The 15,978-nt window shown below is 42.1% G+C and overlaps 2 protein-coding genes across 6 annotated transcripts; both read right to left on the reverse strand.

The window, feature by feature from the left end:
* Positions 1-51: 51 nt before the first annotated feature.
* Positions 52-7,604, reverse strand: Stat92E (Signal transducer and transcription activator Stat92E). 4 transcript variants are annotated; one of them, XM_031986881.2, is made up of 8 exons: positions 7,367-7,604; positions 6,666-6,819; positions 6,427-6,583; positions 5,376-6,335; positions 4,592-5,264; positions 4,335-4,490; positions 4,013-4,247; positions 52-1,536 (listed from the first exon to the last, which is right to left on the reverse strand). In XM_031986881.2, exons 2-8 carry the CDS (start codon positions 6,791-6,793, stop codon positions 1,362-1,364), a joined length of 2,484 nt encoding a protein of 827 aa, XP_031842741.1. In that variant the 5' UTR covers positions 6,794-6,819; positions 7,367-7,604; the 3' UTR covers positions 52-1,361. The 4 variants fall into 4 exon arrangements, 3 of the variants coding, with proteins under 3 accessions (XP_031842741.1, XP_031842742.1, XP_031842743.1); XM_031986882.2 differs by lacking the exon at positions 7,367-7,604 and adding an exon at positions 7,110-7,360; XR_012999937.1 differs by lacking the exon at positions 52-1,536 and adding an exon at positions 1,706-2,589 and having other exon boundaries at positions 3,641-4,247.
* A 468-nt stretch (positions 7,605-8,072) lies between these two features.
* On the reverse strand, positions 8,073-12,010 carry rtet (major facilitator superfamily domain-containing protein rtet). 2 transcript variants are annotated; one of them, XM_031986899.2, is made up of 7 exons: positions 9,697-12,010; positions 9,354-9,616; positions 8,988-9,279; positions 8,696-8,916; positions 8,527-8,617; positions 8,283-8,420; positions 8,073-8,209 (listed from the first exon to the last, which is right to left on the reverse strand). In XM_031986899.2, exons 1-7 carry the CDS (start codon positions 9,914-9,916, stop codon positions 8,115-8,117), a joined length of 1,320 nt encoding a protein of 439 aa, XP_031842759.1. In that variant the 5' UTR covers positions 9,917-12,010; the 3' UTR covers positions 8,073-8,114. The 2 variants fall into 2 exon arrangements, with proteins under 2 accessions (XP_031842759.1, XP_031842760.1); XM_031986900.2 differs by having other exon boundaries at positions 9,719-9,869.
* Between the last annotated feature and the right edge of the window lie 3,968 nt (positions 12,011-15,978).

Below are 15,978 nucleotides of genomic sequence, written 5' to 3' on the forward strand. Positions count from 1 at the left end.
CACTGTTCCAAGTATATCGTTTAAAAATCAGGGGAGGGAGTGGGGGGAAAGTAAAGAACATCGCCGAAAACAATTATATAATATACACGTACATATATAGTGTCTATATAAGAATCCTCAAAAAATATGACGACCATGGAAAGATCGTAAGGCACGTAGTTAGGTCACACGAATTGCACAACTTTAATAATCACTATACAAAGCTCTATATCCATAGGCGTTGCGCGTACCCCGAGCAACACAGGCTGCTTCTGTCCAGTTTCCGCCGTGGATCCCATCGATAAATTAAAAGCTTCTATATTCTCTGTGATACTCGCTATTTACAGAATTAGACGGAAAATGATTGTCACAACTTGCGCGTCGCACGTCTTATCGTGTCGATTCTACTATCACCCGACATTCTCTACGTAGACATTTCTAACGTCGTTATCGATTCTTCTCTCAGTTTCCCTTTCGATCAAATGAAACCGTTGGAGCGTCAAAATATACAAGAAAAAGAAGAAAAAGGGGAGGAGGAGGAATGAGAAGAAAAACGCTGCGACATCGCTCGACGTGGCCTGTCAAACAATTTCCTTTATACAAAAATAGGCTTGCAAAGTTCCATCGTGCAACGACACGAATGGATTATCTATTAATTATCTACTCGCGTGCCTTTTGCTCTCGTAGCCGCATACATCTTAAATATACAATGCCTACGATATTTTGTACCAACAGCTTTCCCGTTTCGTTTCAGATAAAAGCTCGACGACTAAAACGAGCAAAAGATCGAGAAGTGGATGCAACGTACAAGAGACTGATAAAACATGGTTCTACGTCGTGAGAGTGCGTCGTTCAATAAAAGTTCCCATTAAAAATATTCAAAGTATCGTTAAAAAGAAACCAAACTGCCTGATATGTCAATGTAATGTAACGGAAATTATTACAATTACACACGTTTGAGTTTCGTTAATGAAATACAATGCGATTTTTATGAAATTCCCGATTGTACGTTAGAGAAGGAGGAAGAAGGGGACTAGACGGATAGATGCGGGTATAATTGCAAAGATAGAAACGGTAGAGACAAAGGTGGAAACGGATAGCGAGAGACACACGTACCTATCTATATTGCACTCGAGACGAACCGATTAAAAGGATATATTTCAACGCGTTTAAGTGAACGTCGGGTCCGAGGCGACGTGACCAGTCCCTGCTTCTATCCCTCCCCCGTGAAACGATAGGCGGCGAACAACGACGCGGAGAGGGTGGGAAAAAAAAAGATGGCGGCGAGCAACGAACCTTCGCTTGTGCCAATGATACGGATAGCGTAGCCGGTGGAAATAAGGAAACATTACGGAGTCGCGATCGTCCCATCGTCGACATACCTACTGCGGCTTCGAGTTGTACGATTGTATGAGCTCGGAGAAGCTAAAGCCGTTAAAGTGGTCCAAGTTGAGATTTTCGTCGATCGAGGGCAGCTCACCGTGACCCATCAGCTCCACATAGTCCATGTCCGGGTTTGCTCGCCCAACGCTTGACTGGCCAAGGCCCGGAGCGTAGCTACCACAAATCAAAACACAACCCCAATCACTGGCATAGCAATGGATAGCATTCTCGTGCTAATTCCAAATATACAACGCGCGCGGTACAACACACAGTGCAACATCGGTACGCTACCGCCGATGCGCCGCGAGAAGCAATCTTTACTGATTTTTCGTACGTTCTCTAATTTTCTTTTGCCTGTTTTTTTTTGGTTTCTATTTGTTTTCCTTTCTTTTCCTTTTTCTTGCTCGTTTCGTCTGTGTTTCGTTTCGAAACGATTCTGACCGATTCAGCCGGCTAGCCGGTACAACACGGCAAGGGACGTACGCAACAAACAACCACAAAAAGAAATTCCCCGCCCCCGCCCTCCGATCTAAATCGTGATCGCGGTCCAGATTGATCGGTCGCTCGGAGGGAGACAATTGCAATTCTCTCTCAACGCAATTCTAACGCTAGGTGTGTCTTTGTACCGTGGCCTCTCTGCGCCTCTCCGTCCCGTCAACCGAATTGACAGTGGCATCTCGTCTACGCAACGTATGTACCGCTAAATTGCCAGTGGAATTCTTTTATACTATGTAACACATCGTGATTGGAGCTGCGTTTCGTTTTCTAGCTTCTAGTTCTTTTATTATTATTTTTATTAATTTGTTTCTTTTTTATGGTCATTTCTCGTTTTCGGTTTAAGCATTCTTTTTTTTGTCAAGAGTAGCATTTTTTTATAAGCGTTCAATGTTCCGTTGTTGTGGTTGTACCGGCTTGCTCCAGGCCTTTGCCCTTCCGTTTCTCGAATATCTCGCGTTAAGCGAACTATATTTTTTGCACGTACGTATGCTCAGTTGATTCGACTCCGACTGCCGCGATAGCGCATTTCGTTTACTTATTCGTTTCGTTCGTGAATTCTCGTCTCTATCGAAATGAAAAGCAGGGTATACGTATGTGCAGGTGTATGCGAACGTCCGTTTATTCACGATACAGCACCTACGAGCGAAGCAAGAGCTATTCTTACTCGAATTTCATTGCCATTTCAGTTATTTCGTTTCGTTTCTTTAAAGCCATGGATAAGCCGTTTCACTAAAAAAACACACATATAAAATTTGGCAGTCTCATTCTCATTGTAAAAAGTACGAGCTGTTGTTTTTCTAAAGCAACCTCTCTCTTTCTCTTTCTCTTTCACTCTCTCTCTCTCTCTCTCTCTCTCTCTCTCTTTCGTGTTCCCCATTCACACTACAAACTATACACTGTAAAACATTAAAAAAGAAAAACGAGAGGTAGAGGCAAACCGATCAACGATCAAATCCGCCCCCAATCTCCATAGATCCTTTATTTATATTTGTTTCTTTATTTATTCATTCGTTGCTCGCGTTATCCGTTGGACGGACTTTGTAACAATTTCAAATATCCTTCGATTACGTTATATAATATATAGCACCGCACGTGGTCTCGGCATCCACGTTTATCATCGATCGGACGGTGTGTCCCGTGTAAAGTATTCGCATAAAGGATCTCGGAGGTTTGATAAGGTAAGACATCGTTCGTGGAGTTACACTCGACCACGATGTTTCTTAATATTAGCAGCGAATATATACTTACTCGTTAATAATTTGAATAACGAAGCAGAATACTGGGTGACACGGAGACTAGTCAAGGTAAAATAACAGAGAAATATATAAATGGAACGGTAATAATCAAGGATGATAATAATAATGAAAGAAAGAGAGAGAGAGAGAAAGAGAGAAAGAGAGAATGAATGAAAGGGAGAAAGAAAGAAATGCTACTCTCGATTCGAAGGAAATACGTATCGCGTGTTTTGAAACACCCAGTATTCTCCTATATACAGATTCCTTAATTGTACGGACAGAACGACCGCTTAACGCGACTTAACACGACTTATACTTTCGTCTCACGATACAATGTACTTGTAAAAAGTGTTCAAAATTCCACGAGGAAGGTTTACAAAAAACGTATGAAACTATAATATCACTGTAAATATTCTCTAAACATTTCTCAAAATGTGAAAACGTACAAAACAATACTGACATCTCTACGGATAGTATAGAAAAAAAAAAAAAAAATAAAAGACATGCAAAGCGTTATGGATCGTAAGGAATGTTTGAAAATCTACCTTTCAACGAATCCACGTGTGTTATCGTTTCGCGCCACGAAACTATTCGACCGAGCGAATCATCAATATTTTTTGGCGTGACAGAGCCACCTCTGCGCCGGCGTGTATTGACAAACGGTACGATAATGATCCTTAACAATTTACAAACTAAGTCTCGTAATCACCGGAAACGATAAGAGACCCTCTCTTGGAAAATTCAGAATCGATTCTTCGGTTTCTCCTCTAAGTACAATGTACATACAAAAGCGAGAAAAGCGGAATCTTTGCATATCTTGTACGAAGTGTGTATATCTATGGCAGTAACTTATGGTAATCACTAAGTATTAGTAAATGAATGAAATACGATTGACAGCTTAGATCCAGGGAACTGACCTGGAAGCCACTGATGGAGTATCGCGCGTCACGGACGGGTCGGGACTGTGCGCTTGGAACATGGTGGATGGCGTTGCAGGATAACTACCACCTGGACCACTCTGACCGCTACTGCCTACCCCAACTACGGACGAGTGCGACGGTGTCTGACCACCAACGACCGGTCCACCCCAACCAGGTACGTGCGTTACTAAGAAAGGTTTCACGTATCCGTTCGTCGACGTAGATTGATTGTCTACGACAAATCGTGCAACGTCCCCTTTCAAGTTTCAAGCACATGGAATGTACAGAGAAACAACCAACCAATCAAAGTAACATTTACCTGTGAACGGTGTGTAGTATTTCGAGAACGCCTGATCCTTCGACAGGTCCGGATAGAGGTACAACAAGTGCTGCAGATCGGACACACGGTCCGCCAAGCTACGAATCGCGAAATCCTTGCTTGTGAACGGTTGCAACATAAACACCTCCGTTTGATCTGAAAGGTACATGCTTTGTAGACAAATTGGACACTCACATTGATCGAGTTTTACAAGGATTCGACACAAAACAATTCCCAAGGGAAACCAAACGTTTTACCTCCTACCCATGCGATGGTAACCCCGCCGAGCTCGGAATCGGAGAATCGCATCAGAAACGTTCCTGAAGCGCAATTCGACAGCATCTCCTCCGCCTGTTTCTTTCTGACAAATCCCAGTATGTAACCGTCGATCCACGGGCTCCTCAGATGCTCCCTCGTCAGCTTCATTACAGCGTAGAACCATTCCCAAAATGTGAAGTTCCTTTCGGGCAATGGCTCCTTGCAGAACTGTGCCCAACTTAAAAGTAAACCGGAATAATCTTGACCGGCCGCGTTACCGCCGCGAAACGCTTTCTCCGCGAGAAACCGAAAATTGTCTTCCGTTAACGAACGGCCCGTTGCCGAGCGGAACTTCACGTTCAACGCTTCGGCTACCTGACCCCAAGGAACTTTGTCGGGTACCGCGAACGGTGCCCTTCCAGGCTCGGCAAAAGCATTGTCCCACGTGACAGTGGCCCATGCGTGTGGTTCTTGGTTTCCGTGTACAATCACTACGACCGGCAAGCTCAGCGTCCAAACCTGAAATACCAACTCGCCTCCGCCAACGCTGAATTGCGACTGGAAGAACAGTGAGAATTTTTCGTCCATCACGGACTCTGTTCCCTTCTTCTCTGCCCTTTTGATCTTTTTTAATTGCATATTGCGGAAGCTCACAGAGAGTTGTCTCGTTGCCTGTAGAACAAAAGTCTCGTTTCTTACATTCACTGGACAGATATGTGTATAGAGACATATAAACATTATACTACTTATGCTTAATGACATTGAAAATTAAATGCTTCTCACCTGATGATACTCCATTGTTCCTGTATTATTCAGAATTTCGCCACTGGCTTCTCCGCTTTTTGCCATTTTATCATTCTTCAGGAGAGCATTCGCTTGAGCCTCGCTAATAATGCTAACTTTCACTTGAGGGGGCGTCATGTGAACATTTAACTTTCCGCCAACAAGAAGACGCACCGTGCTCGTGAAACGAGTGTTGGTCTTCATTACTTGCGGTGGTTGTTTTTCTATGATAAACGTACTGGTTACTAGGGAACTAAGAAGCTGCGTAATCTCTGAATTTAGCGAGGGAAGAATATCTTGCATTCCGGGCGGCTCAAGCGCAAATTTTTGCTTCAAACGGTCAGCCTCCTTGATTTGCTGACGGTTCAGCCAAATTAATTCGGCCAGACTTTCGCACCACTCTTGAATGGAGTCCAGATTGTTGTTAAATGGTGCACCATTCCCTGCTAATTGTTGATCTCTTTTCCATCTAATGAGCTCGTCGTCTAAGACTCTAGACTGCAAGCTATTTAGCCTAGTAATAGTATCCTTCAATTTATCGGCTAATGTCAACCTCAACTGCATCAAACCAGTCACCTTGTGATTCAGTACTTGTTCCTGCTGTTCCTTTTGTCTTCTAATTTTTTTCTCCAAGTCTGCGTTCTGTTGACTTTGTGGTTGAGTTGCAAGATGCTGCAAATGTGCATTTAATTTGGTACACTCGTGATAACTAATGGCAAAAGCTTCTTGCTCTTGCTCCATTTTTCGCAGATCCTCTCCAGTTTCTTGTGTTCTACGCCTTAATGATTCTACGTGCTGGGCTATTTCAGCAACAGCATCGCTTATTAAACCAACTTTACCACCAGCCATACTCATTAAAGCTCCTCCCAAATTTTCTACTTGGGCTACTAACTTCATCTCTGTCCCCAAACAGTGTCTAATTATTCTAAACAATGTTGTTGGATTGTGAGTATACCTCTGCTGCATTAGAAAAAAATACATATTAATAATAAATTCTTATATGCATATTGGTCTTTCCAATTATCATTTCACGATTATTAAAGAAACTTACACGAAAATTTTTTGCGGCTTCCATTAATTTTATCTTTGTAAGAAACATATCGTCTGTGTTTAGAGATGCTGCTTTAGATTCTAATTCTTGTATTAAAGATATAACAAGATTAGTTATATATTGTTCGTGTTGCGGGTTCTCAGGTTCTATGTCAGTCCTACAATGCACATTTTATTATAAATTTCAAAAGAACCAAACGAGAAGTCGATAATTCAGAAAGTAGAGTACAAGTGCCTTACCACATCTTTTCTTCTATCCAAGAGGATAAGAAATGCCGAACTTCTATTGGAAAGTGCTCTCCATAAACTGAACGCACCTGTTGCAACGCATCCTGTGGCAACTGTTGTGCTTTCGCCCACAGAGACATTTTGATTCCTAATGAAAACTCTTTACCTTAAAATAATTAAAAATCTTTTTAATACCGACAGAATTCAGAAATCGCAAGGTAGATAATAACAATTTTTATTAACGACAACAGTTACCCAGCGCCAAACAGAAAACAATATAACCACAAAATAAGACTACTCTACAAACTATTATTTCTATATTTAATACACGTAGAATTGGGAAGATTCCTCAAAAGATTTCATTTCATGCGAAACTGCAAAACACAGGAGTGATTTACGGGATTGTAAAAAAAAAAATGGTTGATAAGATCGTTGAAAACGCATGTGAATACATACTGCTGAAAACCAAAGACCAACACGGAAACTCTCTTTAGTGTGTAATATATGAAATTATTTGTACAATTTACACGAGATTATCGTTATTTCGTTGAATAGTCCGATATTTCGATCGAAATTAATACAAAAGGTACGGGTATCGGTATTTACAAGCAACGGAACGTGACGTATCGAAATAACGCGTAAAATAGTCGAGAGCGGGAGGGGCGAAAGAAAAAGATGTTCCGTTCAAAGAATAGCCTGCACTCTGCACTCACCTGCTGCTAGTCCGAAGACAGAAGCAACTAGGATTTACCCGCTATCTGTATTTCCTTATCCGATACGCTCAATTCGTTCGAAACGTAACCTTTGAACCGATGGAAACTAGCCTATCGCCCAGTAATCGTAAACGTAATGATCGCGGAGACCGGTCGCACGCGCGAATATCATCAATAACTTTCCTTCTCCCTTCTGCGTTACTCCCATCAGCACGAACATCGACGAAGTGCCGTGGCCAAGCAATTCCGAGAATTTCTTACCGTAAATGGCGCGTCCTAAAGAGAGGGAAGGGTCACGTGATTAAACGCTTAATCGCGCTTGCGCGAGCTTACGATTTTCCCAGGAACGTTACACACATGGAAACGCGCATTGATACGTGTCCGCTACATTAATCTTCGAATTTTCTATTGCAAATCAATACTATTTACTCGGTTTATCGCAAGGATAGGTATTATCAACGCGTAAAAATAAACATATTTCTATACACGAGTTTCACGCATCTAGCGAATAGCGGGTTTCTTTCTATCCTATAAAATACTGGCATAACATTGAAAATACTAGAGCATATGTACTTTAAACTATATAATTCTTTTAATATACAATAAATATATAAAATACTTTCTTTAAAAAATTGTAAAAGATTCACTTAACTATATAAAAATACTGTTTCAATACATATATATATATGTATATATACTTATATGAGTGCAATGTCTCCAGAGGTAACTTTGTTTTGTCACTCCCTTTTTAAAGGGAATCTATTTTGCGAAGAACAAGGGGTGGAAATATAAGAAGTATCGCTCCAATAAGATATGTTGTTTTACTTCCAATATACCAAAAAGCTAGAATAAAAATAGTGAGCATGATATATGAAGTTACATCGATAAATGTAAATATTATGTGTACCATTATTACCTGAAGAAGATACAATAGGCCCACATGCCCTAGCTAATGCCCCAAGAGAACGAAATACACCTGTTATTACACCTTTCTGATTTTCAGGCCCAATTCGCGATACAAGAGTCATCATACAAGTAACAACCATAGCAGTAGCTGCATAGTGACATAATTAGCATGTTATTTAAGTTAATATTCTTCATCCTATGTATGTAACTATGTTAGTGCTTTATACATATATATCATATCATAATACACTTACAAATTGCAAACAGAAGTACACCAATAAACAACAATAGCAGATCTTCTGCTATTCCAATACATACGAATGCTGGAATTATTAACCATAATCCCTGTACAAAATATATTTCACTTTATAAGATTCCAAGGAAATCTGTAATGTCTTTGTACCGATTTCTATATGCATTTACCAATTCTGTTGTGGCTTTTGTTTTATTTGGAGAAATTGTTCGTACCCAACCTCCTTGTAAAATAGCCATAACTAATCCAATTCCTAAAAACATCCATCCTTGTTGCATGCTTGTAAACTCAAATAAGTAATGAGTTAAAAATGTTAATGTAAATTCTAAGCCACTGTAAAGGAATAAGTACATAAAATATACATAGCCCAGTGTTTTCAAATTATTTTTATCTGAAACAGTAATATCGGTAAATTTAATTATTATATCAAAATTTATAACATGATAAGTCAAATAAATTCACCTTGCAAACTTATGCCAGATACTCCATTAAAATGAAACAGATCTATAGGATTAATATAAGCAATAACTCCGGATATACCACACTTTAAACTTGTTGCTCTACATTGCATTGGCAAAGACTCTCTTAAATTTAAAACAACAAAACATAAATCACTTGCTGCTAAGAAAAGAGCAAAAACAGCAGGTATTATATACCAAGTTCCTTCTCTATTATTACTTGAATTCCAAGCAAAAAATGCTCCTATCATTGGTCCTAGAACAAAACCTATGGAGAAGGCTATGCCAACCAATGCCTAAAAAACACAAGGAATAGATATATAGATTTTTCATTCTATGCGTTTACTATGTTTATTCTTTTTACATGTACCATGGCTTTTCCTCTTGTTTTAGGAGATGTGACATCTGTTATAATAGCCATCGACAAACTAATATTTCCTTTGCTAATACCACCAACGAATCTTGCTATTACAAATATAGTAAAATTGGAAGACAATGCCCACAATAAATAAGAAAACATGATGCCTGTTAAACAAAGTAACATCATTGGCTTTCTCCCATAAACATCAGACAATGCTCCTACAATGGGTGAACCCAAAAATTGTAAAAACGAATACATGGAACCAAGGAAGCCTGTAAGTGAAATTGCCTGCATAGACGTAGATCCACGTGTAATTTGAATTAAAATAAAAAGAGAAAAATAATAGACTAACCTCCGTAAAGCACTGTACTCACTTTGTCAGGAGCATTAAATATTTTCCTTGTGCTTTGTATGTAATGTAATATCTTAAAGTATAGACCTTGATCACTTTCTACATCTTTGTAATAATCTAACAACGCCGGTAACAACGGTAGTATCATAGTAAATGCTAAAAGATCAAGAAGCAAAGAAACAAACACCACTTGAACGGTATTATCTTTTATTTTAGACATTGTTAATTGCTGAATAATTTACTAGAAAGAGGTAACATTTGACATGGAACGTTAAAATATTCGAATACAAAATAACTCTCACTGTTTACATTTCACTGATTACAATCGATTAAACATTTCGTACAGGTATTAACCTCGATAATCTTAAGAAATACACGAATGATTTCACTGCGGCTTCCTTTCAAACAACGTGATATCCGTCGAAAAACAGTGTTTATCCTCCGGGAACGTGAAACGCAGTAATTTAACGGGATATTTCCTCCTTTTTAAGCATGGTCTCGCCACAATTTCTAAAAGTGAAAGGATTTGACCTACTTTTTCCTCGATTCAGTTCCCGCCCTGAAATTTTTATTCTTCGTACCCTCGATCGATAACAGAAGAGTCCCTTTCATGGTCGCCATTTCACCGACACAAACATTTAACATAAATTCTACATTACCGACACCAGATTACTCTTCGATCGACTTTTATTGCTTTCAATAAAAAAATACGAACAGTAAATCACAGATCAAACGGAAATTAAATTTAACATTCTTTCTTCAATCTTATCTCACATTTGTGAAACGAATTCAGGTCAACCCTTTCGACTAACGGTTAACATCTGGGAAAGCAAAAATATCTCGAATAAAAACAACAATCAACTGAAAAATAATAGCCTCACAAGATTTTCCAAAATTCCAATCGAACAGAACACAGATTCAACGTTGAACGCGAATCTACGTTTACATTCAGAGTCTTGATTAATCATTACATTGTTTTTATTTGCCAGTGAAGCGAAAAATAGCACAAACCGGCGCACCCAGTAACATTATGTATGTTTAACTTCCGGTTGCACACGATATAAAGTATTCGTGTACGCGGGGTACAAACACGCTTTCGTTCGACCACGGATTCACTTCCTCGACGGGAACAAAGATCTTTTGAAACCCGTCCCAAAGTGTAACGTCGCCTGAAACGACCGTTTTTTACCGTGCAGTATTTCAATAGGTTTTTTTTCTAACTACAAGCTCCGAGGAAATAAATCAGCAGGGCAGACGCGTCGAGTTCGCCCGTGAGAATATCGTTTGATAGTGATTCTATCGTGGCATTGATTTTAACAGTCGCATAAACACGCATTGCCGCGCAACGAAAATCGTCGCGATGCGTCGCGCGTTGCATCGCAGTAATATTACGACGAAAATTCGATGAATCGATCGGCTTATCACCGAACTTATCGAGGAAACTTAGATATACATTTTGTATCTTCGAAACGATATCAACGGACACATTGTAGAAGTTACGCGCGTGTGTAACTTCGACGTTAGACGATGCAGCTTCATGATTTCCAGCCCTTGACCGCCTGTATTTTCGTTTGCTCGGGGATTTTTTCCGAATGGCTTCGATCTACGCGTAGAGCAGGTGGCCCAGAAACCAACAACGTCGTATCATGGTTAAAATTTAAGCAAGGGATTCGACGCTTGCCATCTGGGCCCTATGGTGTGAAGCATGTACGGCGCATCGATGCCACTAAATTTCATTCCATTCCGTTTCGTTCCGTTTAGCGGCATATGTCGATGGACAAGTACCGAGGCATCTCTCGGGAACGATGAAAATAGAACGATTTTCATTCTCTTTCGCCTGAAATCGATCGAAACTCGAACATCCGAGGAACCAAATTCCACGGTGTCGCAGAAACGAAACGATCACAAGATAAGACATTTGCTATCGAGTTTGTTTCGGGTACATATAAACGCAAAAATCAGTGCTCCGTGGAAGCCATAGTCTCGCCCCGGCGATCGTTGAATCGGTTTTCTTAAACGAGGGCAGGTATGCAAAGCGACAAAGAGGCCGAACTGAAAATCCCAAGAGGTAGTGCAGGGTGTTCGTAAGAATGAACACGGGAGAAAGAAGAAAGGAAGTGAACGGATGGGATGGGAAGGGAATGGAAGGATAGAGGGGAATGGGATGCGAAGGGAAGGGAGAGGACTGTGCGAGAAGACAAGAGAAGAGAAAAGGGAAAGGAAAGGTATAGAACAGAACAGAACAGAACCGAACGGAACAGAACAGAACAGAACAGAACGGAACGGAATGAAGTGGAACGGAAGAAGGCGGGCAGATGGGAAAATCCTCGGCGGAGAAAATCCTTGATTTTCTAAGAAGCGGTCGGCTCGTAAACTCGTACGGTGGAAATGGCCGGGACAATGAGGACAAAGAAAATTTTCGGGTGGTACGGTGCAGGACGGTACCGGGTGGCAAGCTGCAGGCCAATACGCTTGCACCGTGCAAAGCCTCCTCGCCCAGCGTTCGTGTATAAGCCCTGCAGGGTATTATGAACTAGGCGCACGAGGCTTTCGAAACCAGACAACCGTCGTGTACGCCATAAACACGAGTAGATCCTCTCACTCTCTCTCTCTCTCTCTCTCTCACGGATTGTAAATCCTCGTTCCGAATGGTATTAAGGGGAAGATGACGGTCCGTCAACCCTCAATACTAGAGAAGATGCGTTCGCTGGGAGGTATGCGTCGGAAACGGGATTCGAGCGCTTGCGTTACGAGGGGTGGGAAAAAAAGGAGCCCGCTGAAATGAGCCAAGGGCAGGGGGAGAAAGGAGAGCGGCCGAACGCGCGCGCGGAAGAAAAATAAAGGTGGAAAGGGAAAACACGATAGGAGAAAGCAACGCGCGAAAAAAGGACGGAACCGGCCCGGCTAAAGGTGGAAATAAGGAGAACAGAGGAGACTGTATTGGAGTATCGTACGGCGTTCGCCGGCGTACATCTCTATGTAGTATGTATATAGGGTATAGTACCGACGTAGGAATAAGGATATGTAAGCGCGCGTGCCCGCGCAACCGACAGCAGATGCGCTCACCGCGCAGCTGTCCTCCTACAAGTGGTTCTCAATCACTCCCGTTTCCTTCCCGTCCGCGGTGCACGTGTGTCACCGCTCCTCGGAACAATAACACTGACCAACGTTTTCCAATTGTCCGCGCCTTATTACCGTGGATTATTTTAATATTCCGTTGCGTAACGCGTCGCACGATGTTGCTCGACGCCACTTAGAAGGATGATGGATATTTATTGGAAATTGAAGGAATTTTGTGGGATTTTTTGTATAGAAATTTTGATTGGGATTTTTCTCGAGAGAGAGAGTGAATTGATGTTTAAGCATCATTTGTTTCTCACGTTTTACCGGTCCACCCCTACGCCAGCCAACGCGGGTTACAACTTATGACACGATGACAGAAGCACGTGCTGAACGCAAGGTTCAGCTGTTCCAGGTGGAGAACGAACGCGTACCACCGACAGCTTGTCGAACATTTGAAAGATTTGCCACCTATCACGGGCACGAGAGCGAGACCGCCAAGTGTCCGTTTACGCGGAGAATTTTATTTATGCGCTTCTGACGTAACTGAAAATCATCGTCGAAGTTTTATTAGAGTCGAGGGTACGACGGTGGTGCCGAGTCTGGGGTAGACGCGCGGAGGAAATTTCGTTTTGTTCTTAACACTGGAACTGCCGAGCATTTAATACGATTAATATGCGATTCCCATGAAAATTGTGACGTTGGATTGCTTTCAGTTTCTTCGGACGTTCGTTATAGTACTGAAATGAAACTGTTTTCAAAATCGCTTCGAATATTCAATGCTTCGAAGATATCGATAATTGCTAAACGAAAAAATAGAAACCATTTTGACTGGTACGTAGTTCTAGTGTTAACCTCTTGCTCTATATTTATTTCTTATATATTCGTTATAGTTGAAATGAAACTATTTTCAAAATCGTTTCGGATATTCAGTGCTTCGAAGATATCAATGATTGTTAAACGAAAAAATCGTCAGTCATTTCGACTGGTATGGTAGTTCTAGTGTTAACCTCTTGCTCTATATTTATTTCTTAATCGAGATCGATACAACTTTATCGTTAATAATTTATTAGAAAGAATTTCGATGCTATGTTTACTCTAAAGGTTAACGATTGATGATAGAGAAGTAATATTCAATTTGTAATTAAAGAGAACGAATAACACTCACATTCTCAGATTCAGTTGAAAACAGTTCCATCACGAGTTTGACAGGATAGTCTAGGTCAAGGGGTTAACTATCGATAGATTTCGACAATTCCCGAAAATTGCGATAATCGATCGATCGATTAGCTAACAGACAGATCGACGGAAAACCGTCTCGCGAAACAGAAGGCGTAGATCAAAACAATACGCGTTCACGCGGCAAGAAGAATCGCGATGATCGATAATCTCGTTAAAAATGAATTCGAAAAGCGTCGCTGCATCGTCCGTAAATAGCCCGGGCATTGTAAAATTTCGCTGACCCTTTTTTCTCCTCTCTCCCATGGGAGGATGCTTACCTGGCGAGGAGACAGAAGGACGGAGAAGAGCAGCATACGTCACGTACTTGACAAGCGGAGCAAAATTCAGGACAGCTGATACAATTTTGGCGGGCTTTGCCGATGGATGATCCGCAGCACAAAGCGGTGCAGGGAAGAAACGAAGAAAGAGTACGGAGCGTAAGGAAGGGAGGAGACGGTTACTCGATTGAAAAGAAGACAGAGAGGAATACGGGGAGCAAAGAAGGGGAGATCGCTGGTAGATAGAGAAGGACGGGGAGGCAGAGCGAGAGAAGAAACGCGGAGGAAGTTAGAAGAATCGGAGGTTGAACTTGCACGAGAATGACAGAGAGAGAACGAGAGAGAGAGAGAGAGAGAGAGAGAGAGAGTAGTAGAGGGACTGAAAAAAGGATGAAAGAGAAAAGAGAGAAAAGAGAGAAAAAGGAAGGGAGGCCTCAAAGTTGGTTGTTGCTGGTGTTCCTGCTTCGTTGCTGTTAAATAAGAATAAGCCCCCACCATCGGACCTAAGGGGCACCTATATAGCCGGGGGCTTTCATGTACTTGGAGCCCAAAAGGAATAAAGAGTCGGGACACCTGGTCACGGGCAGCAGTTTGTCGAGAACTCCCTACGTGGGATAACGTCGTCGCGACCTTTGCGGTGTTCCGCGGATACGACTCGCCGGATACTCGTTTACCCTCGAGAGAGCCACGAACCGAGGACAGTCTTGAACGGAATAGGACACTACGAGACGAGAGAAACGAGACTCATCGCGACAACAGTTTTCGAAGCCTAATCTGTCCGATGCAACTCATCGTCGACGTTCCTCGTTCTCATCAGATTCGAAAGACAACGGCGTCCGTGACAATACACGGCCTGCCGATGGTGTTTTTGTGCAGTGCACGGGGGATCACATTCGGATCACGCGTTTTCCCGTGACTTCGCGCCGTTTTGTTACTACGACACATTTCCAAGCATAGGTGCGACGAGACCGAACCACGAAACAAGACAAAACGAACCGAGACGAACCGAGACGAGACGGGACGAAACGGAACGAGGAGAAACGACGGAGAAAAAGGATAGTCCAGAGGCGCGGGATACACACTAGCAACCGGCGAGAGACGTCATTCGGTTCGATTTGAGGGTTAGGGTGTGCTTCGCCGGTAGAACGTGTTGCTTCGTAACGTGCATCGTCGCGGTATCGTTAGCTGCGTTAGATATCTTTGTATTTTGTGCTTACCCGAGCGACGCGTTCGAGTCTGTGTACACCTCCTCGGCGTTGTGTTTTGAAACGCTTCGTTCCCGAGGGACGATCGGCTCGCTCGAAATTTGTATTTATCGCGACGCACCGTACTCTATATAACCATACCGCCGAATCGTTTGTTCGTTTATAGGTACGTATCCGTGCGAACTGCGTCTCGAGAGGTATCGAAAATATCGATGTTTCCCCTCGTGTCACGCCGTCGACGCGAGTTCCTCGATCGCCGTTTCACGCGACACGCGTAAATCGTGATGTTCGACGCGTCGATTGAGTCACGTTGGATTTTACCCTGTTTGAATCTCGTGTACGAAGAAGCATTAGCACACGACGCAGTGGATTATTAACTCGGCCGACGTTTTACAATTGCATTGCGATCTCTTGCACGACGTTTCAAGGTACCAGCATTTTCATTCGTGCTGCGTCGTTTATGTAAGAGCCGCGAATACGTTCGCGCCGTAATCGACGATTCGATAGAAATAAGAAAG

Source organism: Nomia melanderi, chromosome 13 (assembly GCF_051020985.1).
Source record: "Nomia melanderi isolate GNS246 chromosome 13, iyNomMela1, whole genome shotgun sequence".
Lineage (NCBI taxonomy): Eukaryota > Metazoa > Arthropoda > Insecta > Hymenoptera > Halictidae > Nomia > Nomia melanderi.